This window comes from Idiotropiscis lumnitzeri, chromosome 13 (assembly GCF_059441095.1).
Source record: "Idiotropiscis lumnitzeri isolate Australia: NSW breed Sydney's pygmy pipehorse chromosome 13, RoL_Ilum_1.0, whole genome shotgun sequence".
Taxonomy (NCBI): domain Eukaryota; kingdom Metazoa; phylum Chordata; class Actinopteri; order Syngnathiformes; family Syngnathidae; genus Idiotropiscis; species Idiotropiscis lumnitzeri.
In genome coordinates, this window is record NC_142403.1 from 20,875,306 (window position 1) to 20,890,984 (window position 15,679).

General features: G+C 47.0%; 1 protein-coding gene and 1 long non-coding RNA gene across 5 annotated transcripts in view; both read right to left on the reverse strand.

The window, feature by feature from the left end:
* nfia (nuclear factor I/A) overlaps nt 1–1,826 on the reverse strand; it is a 39,400-nt gene extending 37,574 nt beyond the window's left edge. For all 4 annotated transcript variants that reach the window (XM_088313572.1, XM_088313570.1, XM_088313571.1 and 1 more), the window contains exon 1: nt 1,574–1,826. In XM_088313572.1, the coding sequence (XP_088169698.1) occupies nt 1,574–1,672 (99 nt within the window). In that variant the 5' untranslated portion in view covers nt 1,673–1,826. The remainder of the gene's footprint in view (nt 1–1,573) is intronic.
* A 2,546-nt stretch (nt 1,827–4,372) lies between these two features.
* Nucleotides 4,373–15,679, reverse strand: part of LOC148325054 (uncharacterized) — a 32,106-nt gene continuing 20,799 nt past the window's right edge. Inside the window, exon 3 of the long non-coding RNA XR_015846258.1 lies at nt 4,373–5,570. This is a non-coding gene — a long non-coding RNA (uncharacterized LOC148325054). The remainder of the gene's footprint in view (nt 5,571–15,679) is intronic.

Consider the following 15,679-nt stretch of genomic DNA (forward strand, 5'->3'; position numbering starts at 1 on the left):
TTGAAAAAAATTGGATTTAAAAAAATCGTTTAAATTTTGCAGTCTCGAAGTTATATTTGATACGAAACAATGATGTAAAAAGGTTTAACAACAACCAAATAAAAAAAGAAAAAGAGTAAAATAAAAAAGGATGATAAAAGTGATTTTTGTCGTGTCGCAACGTGCACGAGACCGCGCGCGCGCTCAGACGCACCCCGGCGGAGGTCATGAAAACGTTCAAATGAAGAATAGAAACGGCATTTTTTAATCTATGACGTCATTCAACACGCGGTGATTGTCAAGATGAACCATCCAGACGTCCATTTTTAGAGCCGTTTATCCTCATGAGATTTAATTAATTTCATGTTTATTTTTCTTTTTTTGAAAGACAACCTCGTTAAACGAAAAAAAAATTCAGATCATCCAAACATAGCTTTCATTTTCCTCTTCTTTCATCATCATTATTTGGAACTTTTTCATTAAACGACGCAATTGGATTTCATTTCCGTGTCGATCTTGGATAATAATTGGACCAATAATTGCTCATGATCAAATAATGATGTTGAGCGACAAAAAAAAGCATTTGAGTAAGCACATTTTTAAAATGTTCAACTATAAATAATAATTATTATTATTATTATTTGACTTTTACTTTAATAAAAAAAACATTGAATTTCACTCTCATGTGCAATCATTTGTTTCATTTCATGTCATTTTAAAACTCTTTAAATATCAATATAATACAACTCAACCAGAAACAAGAACATGATTTACATTAAAGTCGAATAAAAAAAAAACGCTCACGTAGAATTATCATATATTTTTTTGTTCTTTTTACATTTGACGTTACGGCAGGAAAATGGATCAAGAAAAATGGCATGCACGAGCCCCTATTAAATTATATTTACATTAACAAGAATAATATGATGTTAACGAAATATGTGCCAATTGAATTATGATGTCAAATTATAAGCATTGCTGTTAAAACAACGCTCAAAACGAAATCGTAAAACAATATACCGTATATAGGTAAAAATAGGATAAAAGAAACTATAACACCTGAATCATTAAAAAAAAAATATATCAGTGTTATCCTCACACGAGCTTGTGACGCTCGCAACAAATAAAATTCCAAATAAATAAATGCATGATAATCTAAATTCGTTTTGGAAGAAAACATGATCTCATTCCAAACATGAACTCTCTTCGTTTTAGTTTCAATTAAGAATTTACACACACAGACACACACTTCTCAAAATTAATATGTCTAATATTATTTATTACGTTTTTTTTTTTGTTTGTTTTTGGTTTTTTGTTGTTGTTTTTTTACCCAAAAAATAAAAGTAATAAGAAAAAAAACAGGCACAATTTCACTTTAGGAGACATTTTAAACGAAACACGCACATCTCCTCCGCGGACTCGCACATCCGCCAAGTGCACACGCAGACACACACTCGATTAGATGAACTCCAACGCACTTTAAGTTTTTTTTTTTTGTGTTTTTTTTTAGAATTAGCAGCTACGCGTGCGTGCAAAAGCATTGAAATAAATGTATCCCCACGAGTGCGCGTCCCAAGAGTGCGCGTGTACTGACCATCCACCAAGTCCTGGCCGAGATGTCGTAGCACAGCTGCCATTTGACGGAAGCCTCCGCGCCGCTTTTTCCCGCCATGGCGCCGTCAATCAACCTCATGTGTGCACGCGCTCAGCGGGAAAAGTGATTGACAGCCACGAAGTGATTGACAGGAGGACAGACGGCGGACGCACGCACGTGCCAGCCAGCAAGACAAGAAGAAGAAGAAGAAGAAGAAGAGGAGGAGGAAGATGAGGAAGATGAAGCCCAGGAAGTAGTCATCGGGCAAGGTGAGACGCGGACACGCCCCCTCCCGCCGAACACCCTCCCCTCACACACACAATCACACGCAGGCACGCAGCAACACACGCAAATGCAAAACACACACGCACTTAAGTAGACGTGCGCACACACGCACACAAACAGACAACTGCAAAATTACACTATACAAAACACACACACATATTTGCACTAAAACAGACACACACAAACAAACATCAAACTAACTACAAATACATGCACTTACACAAACACACAACTAAATAACTCCACTCAAACAAGGACAGGCGGACAAGTGACTTGGACGAGATCATGCAAATGAGTGTCACGTGTGTCCAGGCCAGCAGGAGGCAGCGCCGATCTATTGAGGTAAGATGCTAACTTCTTTCGCTTTCTTTATTTTTGCTTCTTTTAGCTTAGCGTCAGCAGTGAGCACACCACAAACTTCGTGGGCACGGACGTACGATACACAATAACCCGGACTCCCGATGCGGCTGACTTGCCAGCGGCGGCCATCTTGCATTATAACTCACTGAGCCCACCTCAATTGAATACGTTTGATTTTTTCGCAGCGTTTTCACCTCATTTTTTGTCTCTCTGGTGTGTAGCACAAAGTCGTGCCAATACGTCTGGACAAATCGCAATTCGTAACGTGCTCCTCAAAGATTGATCTGCATCAGATTGTCTCAAACCTCAACAATCACAAGAAAGCAAAGTCCGCCAAGAAATTCTGAATTTGCTTGCGCTGAGTTGGAAAAGGGGGACAGACGGAACCTTGCTGGCGTCTGTGTTAGCATTAGCACGGTTAGCTGGAGGGCAGCAAACATGGAATCCGTGAAGCCTCATCCTACATGAGCAGGGGACTGGCAAGAATACTTGACGCGCACACACGCACACACACACGCACACGCACAAACGCAGGTACACACAGAGGTCCCATTGTGCTGACTGAGCAGGAATGCGCCAGTCGTTCAGATAACAAACTTCAGAAATGTGAGCACCTTAGACCACAAATAACACAACCTTGATGATGGTGATGGCGACTCGACATTACAGGTCGATGCTCCTTTTTTTTAATTTTTTTTTTTTCTGACCTCTGCTCAGGAATCTTTTTGTTGAACATTTTGCTTATTGTGACTGTAGGACCCAAGATGTCAAAAGTTGCTGTTGTTTTTCAAATATGCACTTTCTACCTTAATCTATAAAGTATTTATTAAAAAAAACAAAAAAACGACTCACTTATGCTGGTTGCCATTTTTGGAGTTGTAAAAAGCATACGGAGTCGCTTAATATTCAGCAGGCAAAACATACATATGGTTCAAGTCCACTTATCCGGTCTTATCTTATCTTGTCTTGTCTTGAACCGATTCTAGCGGTTTGTCACGTTGTCCGTTTTGCAGACCGCCGACGAGTCTCGCGCGTTGACTTCGTTTGTAGCTAGCAAGCAGCACGTTGGCGGCGGTGAGCGACTTCCAACGGCAACGTTTCACTCATTGCTCACTTTCTCTTTTCACCTCCAATTGGCACATCGAAGAAGAACGGGAATCGTCTTCCGTATTCGTCAGGGCCAAAAAGAAATAAATGATCTGACTCCGATTGGCTGTTCCTGTCACATCAGCATGATCACTCCAATTAAGCCAAAATGTATAAAGATCGCTAAATGTGATCAGATAATCACCCAGCGATATAAAGCACCAAGTTGTTTTGTTTGGATTAGCAGCTACTAGTGGAGATGTGGTCAACCAGGAGTTGTCGGGGGTCCACAAAAAGGCCATCACAATTCTACTTTTTTAATAAGTGTGCCGACATTTGGAGGAGAAGTTGTTTTGAAACAAGTCAGTTGGGAGGTCTTCAAAGTCATCCAATGTGGCAAAAATGTTGCTGTGCTGGCAACAAGGCGCACTTTGTTGCACTTGCCGCCTGCCTCACTTGTCTCGTCCTCACACATGCACTTGAAAAGCAAAGTACCGCACGCATCACAATCCAAATGCAGATATCAAAGAATCCCGCTAGAATTTTCCACGTTTAACTTGGGCCTGATTTGTGGTGAAACATCTCGACAACATTTTGGAAACATTGAAATGTTGCAATTAAATGTGATCGCAACCGGCAATGTTGGAGTAACCTTGACGCATTCCTCTAAACGACCTCTTGAAGCGCGCACACACACACACACACACACACACATGTACACGATAGTGGACATCTGTTTTGTCTTTATTGGGGGTGGGGAGGCACGGGAGGGGGGCGGGGGGGGGGTCGCCAGAGGGCGTCACAGTGCCCGGCCGCCACCCGGCACCGTGTCCCGCCTCCTGGTCCACATGACCACACACTGGCCGTGTCAGCCATATTTAATCAGCACCCCCACTCCCATGACATACACACACGCACGCACACACGTGTGTGTGTGTGTGCGTATATATATATTATATATATATATATATATATGTGTGTGTTTGTGTGTGTTCATTGTATATTGATGTTAGATAAAATGTCCCTTAGCAGAATGTTACTTGTTAGCGGGGTCGTTTGGCTGCCAGGATGGCCGAGTGGTCTAAGGCGCCGCGTTCAGGACCCAGTCTCTCCAGTAGGCCTGGGTTCGAATCTCGAATTTCCCCATTGTGGGACTAATAAAGGGAATATTATTATTATTGTTTATTTGTCATCGCGCAGCTCGTTGCTGCTGATGTGCGCAGACTTAGCTATAATACAAATAAAGCTCATACTGCTGCGGCGCAAGATAGCTTGGCGGCTCGTATTCAAGTAGCGGCAAAAGAAATGACTTCCGGGACAAGGAGTGACAGGGCGACGCTTTTTTTTTTTACTGCAAGACCTACTGCGTGAACTATGAGCACAAAGCGCAGCTTTGATGATCTAAAATTTGCGTTGTCTGACATTGCTATTTCGGTTCCAAAATCAAACATCGTTCAGCCTTACTACGGCGAAAAAAAAGCATGTTTCCCAGGGTAACACGTGATCCCCTCAGCATCTATTTGAGAACCACTGATTTACGGTAAGAAAAATAAAAACATTCACTCTCATTCACAGAGTGCCCCTGAATGCATCATACGTAGCGGAACGTGACTGCGTCATATCGCGATTGGCGGCAGCGCTTCACTGCGGGCTCGCGCAAGTACATTCAAATCAATGAAAAACAAGATACAATAAAACAGAAAAGAGAATCACATGACCTGCAACACAATGTGTCAAGAGCGAGAGTGAAGTCGCAACCAGCTCGCGAGAGTCTGCACAACACACAAGTATTTACAAATCAATTTAACAGAAGTGGACAAAACATTATTTTTACAACAGTACAGGAAACGATGTGGGCTCACAACAATCAACGGAACTACTTAAGCGTACCACAGCAGCAGAAAAGAACCAAAACTTAATATAATGTGCATATGTCGGACTATCAACGAGTTGCAACTCACCACTCTGCAATCCTCGTAACTCGAACTGACGCCAGGCGGGATGCAGGTGCCACACTATGTCACTTCCGCCATCATTTAACAATAAATATATTTTACTCCGTTACATATATTCATACATTTGGCTCGTTCCCAGAGAACATGACAAATTTGGAATGTCCCAACTTCCGACCAAAACTTGTTTGTGGTCACGTGTACTCGTCATCTGCTTGGCTGATTGGTCAAGTCCGTTTCCGGCTGGCCTCAGGTGAGCCCCTCTGTGACAGGAAGTGACTCCACTCAAGCGGCACCACTGGATCTCGTTGACCCTGCAAACACCCCCCCACACACACACACACCCGCCATTAAGCACTTTGGTTTGTTCATTCGTACGTGTGTGTGTGTGTGTGTGTGGGATACGTCAAGGGTTATCAAGGAGAAAGAATTGTTGTACATGATGTTGGAGGAGGAGGATGATGATGATGATGACGAAGGGGCCGAGTTGAAAGGTTAATCAATTCTGATGTTGTTGACGTGTTCAATGTAACACCAGCTGGGTCACGCACACTGCCAACACCACCCCGATACACGCACGCACCCAGCGTGCGTGCGAGTGAACGCTTTCACTGTAGAAGCAGCCAGCGAGTGAACTGTACACACGTTTTTGGAAAACGAATGCGTGTGTGCGTGTACGTGTTTGTGCGCGTGCGCGCGCCATCTGCCTGCTGCGTGTGTGCCAACACTTGAGTGTGAGCTTGTCATCTCTGACGATTTTTTTTTATTTCCTAGTGTTGTTGTGATCTCGGTAGATGCACCCTTGATGTAAAAAATAATAATAATTGTATTTTTGAACCATTTAATTGGACATGATTCCCCTTAAATAATGAAATAACATTTATTGTTTTTTAAACCAAACAAAAGTGATGACATTTAACACATATTTAAATGCAATTAAATGTAATTCAAAATTGAAAATATAATTATTTTCTGCAAGTGAAAATAAAGCTATTGTAAGTAATTGTTATATAAATATCAACTTTTGGCAACTTTCGATTTGAATCACTCAACAAGTAGTCATATTAATATGACATAATCTTGTTTCATATAATTTCTCTCATTAAATGGAAAAATGAACAAATGGATCATCCAATTAACAAAATAAAACTTCAATACATTATACTTATAATAAAAAGTATGCATGTAAAAATGAGATCAGTTCTAAAAAAAAAAGACTAAGCTCTTTTTTGGGAATGCAATTTACGCTCCTTTTGGAGCGCGACTCATTCTTTTTTCCGTCTCAGGTGTCGACGTCACAGCAGGGAGGCACAAATTGTAAGATTGTTTGCTTGGTCAACTCTGTTTTCGAAAAGGGCGACCAATCGCCTCCAAAATTCAAATGTCCACTTCAACGTGTAAAAATCCAAACGCGTTCTGCGCAATATTTTGGCTCAAACGTGAGCAAAAATGACGGTCACCTCCACAAAATCCAAAATGCTGTGCCAGTTGCTTCTTGCCTTTCACAGACTGAGGCTGACAAGAGCACGAATGCGCACACGAAGCCCCGCCGGCGGCTGGTTGTCGTTTTCGGACATTTTTGCGACGCTAAACTTTGTTTGTCTCGAGAGGCAGCCGGCGGTCGGCCGTTCAATCTTGCCCGATGACGCCTTCGAAAGAGCGACAATTTCTGCAATCTGATGAGCACAAAGTCAGCGCGTGCGTGTGGTCACATGTCAGGTGTTTGATTGACAGGCGTATGCGTGCGCGTCCCGGTGGCCCCTTGTGTGCGTGTCCTGATACATTAGGAGGCGCCGCTCATCCGCTGTGACGTGCGGGAGCGTCGGCGTCGCCGCTTGAGCGCCGCCGCACCGAGAGGCCCCGAGGACTCTGCCCACTCGCCGAGAGGCCCCCGGGACGGCGGCAACGGCGGCCAAATGGCACCGAGGACGCCGCCCGCTGCCAAGAGAAGATGGCCCACGTCCATCTTGGCCCATCGCGAACGATCAGGCGGAGCGGCGCTGAGTGGCGGCCAAGTGGCTCGTCTCGGTCTCGCTCGTCATATCCTCCGACATCCACGCTGGCCTCGGGACGGGTCCGCTTCTGGCCCGCCGTGACCTGAAGCTTGTCAAAGTGAACTGAGAGCAACGGAACATGAAACGGGCAAGGCTTTCTTTTTCGTCGTCACGACGGGCGAAACCGAGATCCGCAAAAGCAGAAAATACGTCCGTGCCAAAGTTGGCCCGAAAAAAAACAATCGTGATAACGACAGCGAATCCTTTTCAGTGTCAGACTAAAAAGTGAACATTTTCGACTTTTTCTCGGAAGATCTCGACGGTTTCGTGTGAGGTGCTCATCTCAGCGTCTTTGGATTTTGTCTTTTCTCGGTCTCGGATTCGCGTGTTTGGTAAACGTTGCAAATCGTCGCAAGAGAAATATGCAACGGCGCCGCCCAGAAAAAGAAGAAGGCGACGAAGCCAAAAGTTTTGCTCCTCCATTTTGTTCGTAAATCGTGACTTTGCAAAATTGTTCCATTTCACCCTCAGCACAAACTAACCGCCTGACTAAAAACTTGAGAAATTGTCCTTAAAGGTGAGCGGCTGCGAGATAGTTTTCCAAAGATGTTCCCCAAAATCTTTTCAGTTTTCTGATAGCACAAGATTGTCCTCGTTCTGCTTGTGGTGCGGCTGCAAAGTCTGAAACGGGTGTGGCCCGACGGTCGTCGTAGGAAACGTCTTCGATATTTGCAAAACAAAAATCTCGCTAGCGTAGCTTAGCATCCATTTCCGAAGCCCGAGAAAGCGTTAGCCTAGCTTAGCGCGAGCGTTTGACCCATTAGGAGCAGTTCGCCGCCGGCCGCCCCGTTTACTTACTTAGCCAAACCATAAAACCCCTCCCCCCTAATTTAACTGCTCATTTGCATAATTAATGTGATCGGCCCACAGCGGACAAAATTCCTGCCACGGGCAATCACGTCCACGTGAGGTCGGGTGCACCACACACGACCATTTTTTAAATCTTCAAAGATCTTTTTTTTTTTTTGTCTTTGCCAGATCGCTCGTATGAAGACAAAATTGTGTTTTGGTCAAATTGTGTGCGCGTGGTGCGCCGATCATGGCGACGCACACAAAACGACCGCCTTCCACCGCCCGTCGTCCGAGGGAGCGCTCTCGAGTACCAAACGCGATTTTGGGCAGGCTGGCCCGGAAAAGCGCCGAATATTTGTGCAAAGGACTGCAGCGTTGTTAAAAAAAATATAAAAGTTCTCTTGTGAGATAATGTTACATTCTTCTTGTTTTCCCAAGAGAGATTGTTTATGTAGTTGTGGGTCCGTTTGACGATGGAATCCACTTCGGAGGAAGTGCCGAAGACGGCCGGGAAAGCCTCCAGCACCCGAGCGTTGTCACATTTGAGCTTTTTAAAAAAACAAAGCACCAATCACGACCTTTTGTCCTTGCCAAAGTCAAAATCTTGTTGAGCGGTGCTGGGGATGCGTATGTGACCCCCCCCCCAGCCGAGCAGATGTCTGACACGCGTGTCAATCTGCTTGGTGAAACGTCGGCCATGTTGAAGGCGGCGTGCAGATGGACCTTTTTCCTCAGGAGGTTCAGCAAAGTGGAAAAAGAAAAACAAGACGGGCGACCGATCGTTCACGGGTGTCTCGCCTCGTTGCAGCCATCTTCAGGACCCTCCCTCGTGCACGCGCGCACGCACACGAGTGCAAAACGATGCTAACGCCTTCAAACGTATCGACAAACACACAACACACACAAAGGCGCACAACTGCACGTGCATAAAAACGGACACACGCGCGTGTGCGTGAACACACAAAAACAAAAACGGACACACACGCGTGTGCGTGAACACACAAAAACACATAAAACGACGCTTTTACACTGCATTTGACTTTGCATTTTGCTTGAATTAAAACATTTGAAAGCTCAAAGTTTAGTTTCAACGTCGATTCAACACTTTAGCCCAACCATATTTCAGTATTCATTTTTGTTTTTTTTGGGACACACACGCGCGCACACACTTGCAAGACTAACACACACTAAGTGACATGTTTATCTGGGGCTAATGATGCTAATGATGCTAATTAAAAGCTGTTAGGGTTCAGTGGCGTCACGCTAATATTAAGCACTCGTCATTTATGCTAATCACAGCGCCCCCCCCCTACCCCCCCAACCCATGTCGCCTCCTGTGTCACAGAAGTTAGCGAGCTGCACTAATGATGGCGGGCGGGGGCAGCCATATTGTGCTAGCACAATGAGCAGGTGACAGCGGTCGCGGGTGACGCGAGGATGGGGGGGGGGGGGTTTAGATCCGCAGGCAAGAAGGTCCATGAGCCCCCCCCCAAAAAAAATTTAAACATTCTGAGAATAAAGTTGCTCATGTCAAGAAGGAAATTGAATTTTTTTTTAATTTTACGAAAACAAAGTTATATTTTTACACCATAATGAAGCATTTCAATTTGGAGAATAAAGTCCAATTTTTATGATGTTTTTCAAAAATTAGTTCACGTTGCAGTAGCGGTCCAAAGTGGGACGGCCGTCTGTGAGGGGGGGGGCGCCCCACCCCCCGCCACGGCCTGCGGGCGCAAACTCAGCCAGGCCGTAACCGCCGCAATATGTTGCATTTGCATTTTTACACGTTTACATTTTTTGAAAATGTTTCACCCTCGGCGGCGGCGGCGGAGGAGCGACGTCGAGCCGCGGGCCAAAGCACCAGCCAACGTGGCTCAGCTCCAGCGGCCATTTAAATATTTTACACGCAAGCGGCCGCGGCGGGCTCGCTCATGTTCACGCTCGACGGCTTTCAGCCACCAAGCGGCACACGACGATAATTCAAAAAACGGAAACAAAAAAAAAAAAAGCAAAGGATTTAAATCATCACTTGATGCTTTACGAGCTCGGTGACATTTTCGGTTTCCATTTCTCAGTTACAATTTGAATTTCTTGTTGAGTTTGAAGTTCTAGTGCAGAATCTTCCGCAGAAAGACAATGATTAAGTTGACTATTAATAAATTTGATTTGACTTGACAATATTACAAAAAATAGGTAAAAGTAAAATTATTATAAAAAAAAAAAATCCAACGCCTTTAAATAATCGTGTCAAACAAAGTGCGGAGCAAAAAGAAAAATTCAGTGTAAAAAAAAAAAAATTTCAAATGTGATTTTGCTTTTTTTTTCCACTGATGTTGCGTCGTCCACCTGTTCTCGTGTCACCCAAACGGCTCCTCGCAGGTGTGCCTCGTTGTCTCATCAAGTTGTTTGGATTTACTTCCCTGCGTTCGTTGCTCCATCCATTTTCTGAGCCGCGAGCGCCGCTTCTCCTCACGAGGATCGCGGGCGTGCTGGAGTCCATCGCAGCCGTCTTTGGGCAGTGGGCGGGGTTTCGCTCAAATCTGGTCGCCAGCCAATCGCGGGGCTCACACAGAAAAACAACCACTCCCGCTGACACTCACACCTTGGGCCACTTTAGAGCGTCTCGTGAACCTAGCAAGCATCTTTTTGGGACGAGGGAGGGAAGCGGAATACCCCGAGAAAAGCCACAAAGGCACGGGGAGAACGTGCCACCTCCGCACACAGGAAGGCCGGAATCGAACCCGAACCCGCGGCCCCCTGCACTGTGAGGCCAACGTGCTAACCAGTCGCCCACCACGACTCCTCAAGTTGGACAGTGGAAATAAAATATCGTTAAAAAAAAAAAAAAGTAAAATATAAACCGTTTACAAAATCAACACCTCAACAAATTCAGCAATGCAAAAAAAATCAATCCAAAATATCAATGTGTGTGTGTGTGTGTGTGATTTTTTTCAGTTTGGAGCACGTTGACATATTCGTGTGTGTGTGTGTGTTTGCATGAGAAGAGAAAGTGTGTGTTCAGCATATGAGAAATGTTGAATGAATAAATGAAAAGTGTTTAAGAGAGTTAACTATTCAAGTGACAACACATTCAACATCTGGACTGACACCCTCCCACCTGACCCCCCCCCCCCGCCCCACTTCATGTATGTTTAATGTGTGCGTGTGTGCGTGGTCATCCCCAATGAGAATGTCCGAAGGTGGCGGAAGGCCCGGCAGCCTTGGAGTCAAGAAGGAGCTCATTTGCATAATGTGCCTTTCCTCCTCTCAGCGACGCCCCCCCAATTGCTTTGTCCATCCGTCCGTCTGTCCGTCAACGCCCTGTCGCCCTCCATCAGTCTATGCGGCGGCGGCGGCGGTGGCCACCCGCGGTGACGGGCGGCGTCTTGGCGTATGTAAAGCAGCCGTCTGCGAGGTCGCTAATCTATGCTAATTTGACATTTACCACCTCATTTGCATAACAAGCAGCAACGACTTATCACGTGCTCCAAAACAACAAGATGGGCCCTTCCGGGGGCGTAGCTGGGCGAGGGGGAGGGGCTTGTTGTCGCTTGCTAACAAAAAAAAAAAACGGAACTTTTGCTTTTGTTAACTTTGTGGCAAATCATTGATCATATTTTTATTTCCTCTTTGGCATTTTTATTTTATTTTTTTAGATTATCTTGCGTGTCGTCATCTTTGACATATTTGCGATCGTGAAGCGAGGCTGACCGAAAGTAACGCCGAGCGCTCGTCAACCAATGTCGGGCCTGATTTGTGATCTTTTTCGTCTTTTTAGTGCGTCGCTTGTGACGCGTGCTTCCCGTTGACCTTTAACGACGACTCCATGCGCCTCGTTACAATAAAACGCACAGATTAGCATGTGACCTGAAAACATCCACACCGCGTTTGTGATGTCGAGCGTGACGCACACTCCGCAACGTGTGTGTGTGTGCTTCCCTTTTTTTTTTTTGAGCAGATGTTTTCACGTCGCACCGTAATTGGGTGTCGTCGGAGTCACGTGATGGCGCCGCCACGAGCGCGTAACGTGCACATTGGCGTCATCGGCATCATCGCACGCTCGCCGAGTTGACGTCGCTGACAATTGCGAGTCCACAAAACGCGTTCAAGTCGCCAATACGAGTGAATTTTGGGGCGAGGGCAGACTGGCGGTGGGACGAGGGCGCACGCCGACGGCAGACGGAAGAAGGCCGATGGTTTTGGTTTCACAAGCGTGAGGCGGATGCGCAGTCCCGCCTCCCTCAAAGACGGACGTCAGCTGGACGTCCAAATGAGGGAAAACGCTTCGGAAAAAGGCACCCCAAAAAAAAATCAATCGGGTGTGCCGGCAAGGCTCAAGGACGAACGCCGTCATACACACACTTTTACAAATGGGATGCCTTCCATTGGGAAATTTTTCATCGGCCACAGGACGCTTTTCAACTTATTGCTCGTTTGGGAGTGCAGGCGTGACGGCGGGCGTGACGGCGGGCGTGACGGCGGGCGCGACGGCGGGCGTGACGGCGGGCGTTCCCCTCGTGTGTGTGTCGATCGAGCGCCGGCCCGCTTCCAGTGGACCACCCCCAAAAAATGTGTGGTGTCACGTTCCCACAATGCAACAGTTGGCTGACGTGGTCTCACTGAAGCTGAATGTTCGCAGCCGCCATGTTGGACCGCCGCCGCACACTCTTTTCACACCCCAAAACGCACACACACACACACGATGGTCAGTGAAGACGCTTGGCAGCTGCTGGCCGCCCCACCGGGCCGCCACGCAACCACGCCTCCTCCTGGCACCTCATCACAGCCTCACCTCCACGCGGGCCGCCAGGAGGTGACGCTGTGATGAGGGGGGGAATCCCCAACACACACACACACACACACACTGATGTCATCTGGCTGTGAAAGTGTGAGTTTGACCGCTTACTCTGATGAAGAAGCAACTGGGCGGCGGCCAGAGCACTGGAGCAACGCCACAAAGCCCCTCCCCCCCACACACACACGCATGCACACCCCCACACACACACACACACACTGTATATACTATACACACATGCACATAATGTACCGTACACACGGTAGCTCGACATGGGAACTTACACACAAAAACTCACAGCTGTACACACACACACACACACACCACTTTTAAGATAAACACAAATAAAAATATACTCATAAACTACTGCTTAGTTTTGAATTATTTATTTATTTTTTTTAATTAGTTTTCCGGGAGGGATTGTTATTTTTTTGATTAGGATTAGTTTTTTTTATACACATATTTTAGTTTTCATTCTTAAAAACAATTGTTTTACATGTAATCAAGATTAAAAAAGAGAACATGCAAAGTATTGCGCGGTGAAAATTCAACATTTTGATGACAGATGGCAAAGTTGACCTTTTTAACAGTCCGCAGACTTTGAATCAAAAAGAAATGTCGCACGTTCCGCTTGGAAAGTTCCGTGCAAGCAGAGGACGACAACTCCCAGATGGCCGTTCCACCTTTTCCTCTTCCGGGAAACGGAAACGTCCGTGCCTTCACGAGCCAAAGAATCTTTTTTTAGTTGACGAAGATGAAAACGAAGCACATTTCCTTTACAACGAGAGTTTGTTTTCTAAACGGAAAATGTCGTTTCAGTTCATTTTAGTTTTTATTTGATTTCATTAACGTTTGATTTTGACACGCACAAGTCAAGTGACAAAAAGACACACAAAGAGCACATGGATGCTGTCCAATTACACTTTCAAAAAATACAACACACACACACGCAAAAAGCGTGCACTCAAACACAAATACACACACGTACACGATCACGCAAATGCAAGAACGCATCTAGACACACGTGCACACACACGTGCACACAAACATCTTGTGTGCGTTTTTCCACTCGGGGTTGCTGGCGGCCAAACAGGAAGCGGACACAAATTGCGCCCGTCAGCAAATCAACCTGACGCCATCGGACAGGAAGCTGCCGTTGTCGCCGCGCCAGCGTGCTTCTCGCCGGCGGCCGCTAATCGCCGGCTACGGCCCACCGCCGCCTCACCGAGTGCGTCGGCCGTCCGGGCGACGCTTCGCTCGCCTCCGCCCTTCATCATCGGGAGCCTCGGGACGGACGGACGGACGCGGAGCGCGCTCATGTCAGCGTGGCCGTCACCGCGGCAACAACAGCGTCAACACAAATACTTTTTGGGTGTTTCTCTTGACCTGATGACCGTTGCGTCGTCGTCATGTAAAGTGTACCTGTGTGTAGTCATGTTGTGTGTCACGTCGTCGTGTAACCTCACCATCATCGTCGTGTATAGACGCGCTAATTGTGTTCTTAAAACTGGAATGTGTGCTCGTACCGTCAGCGGACGCGCATTTAGGGAGCGCGCGTGCGTGCATCCGAGCGCCTCGTTAATTGTCCCTCGGGCGGCGAATGCACCGTCGAGCTGCTTCCTCATTTCAAGTGGAAAAAGAAGTAATGACGTGGAAATATGATAATGCGCAAAGCTGCGGGAGACGCCCCGCCCGCTCGCACGCGTGCGTCTTGTTACCCAGACTCCCCCCCCTTTTTGCCCGCCTCCTTCTGGTATTTCTCGCAGGGAGTCTCGGCCTTTCACGACTGGACAAACATTAGCAAACGGTCGGGCTTGTTTTGCATCAATTCGATGCCTCATTAGCATAATTTGAGGATGAGCTCCGCACCACCGGGCCCTCAAGGACCCCCATGATGGAGGTGATACCCCCCCCCCCATGTTAGCTGTCATGCTAACGGCGAAGCTAACGGCGCTTGTGTGTGATGCGTCGTTGACGTCAGGCAGCTGATTGGATGTGACAAGCAAGGTCGACACCGGTGACATCATCACCATGACGCACACCTGTCAATCACGCGACTTTGTCTTTTTGCAGACGACATTCACTTGAAACACAAATCCTGGCCTAAAACCCTCATCTTGTTTAGAAAACCCAAAGATGACTTGAGACCTTAACGCAGGTGCGACTGAACGCAGCAAACGGACAAACTTTTTCTTCCCGGTGCGCTCGTTAGAAGCGAGGCATCACGCCGCTGACGGGGCGCCGCGAGGTCAGCAGCTCTGATGGCGCTGCCAACGTGGGGGTCGTTCCGGGTAGGGTGTTTACCTGGGATGAAGCCGCTCCGAAAAAGCTTCCCAAGTGCAGCTCGCTTTGCGTTCCTTCTGTCGCGTCGCGTCCGTTGCGGGTCAGCGACGCCGGAGAATGAATTCCAGGCTGATGGGCGCCGGCGGCGATCCGAGCGGGCGCGGCGCCAAGGCGGGCGCGGCGCCAAGCGGCGCGGTCACCACGCGAAGGCCAACAGTCACAAGACATCACAGTGCCGTGCGCGCACGCTACACTGGAGGAAGAGCCCGAGTGAGCGCGTCTGCGCTTCCTTTAACGCCAAACCAAAGACGACATTGACCTCGGCGTCTTCTTGACAGCGCAAAGAGGATCAACATTTTGCTCTTTCCAATCATTCCAGCGTGCTGAGCGGAAAACATTATTACAAACGGCCCAAAATGTCCACGGATCCAGATCAAATTGAAGTTAGCATGTTAGCACATTAGCATGTCTGAAAAGAGACTTGGACCAAACAACTTTC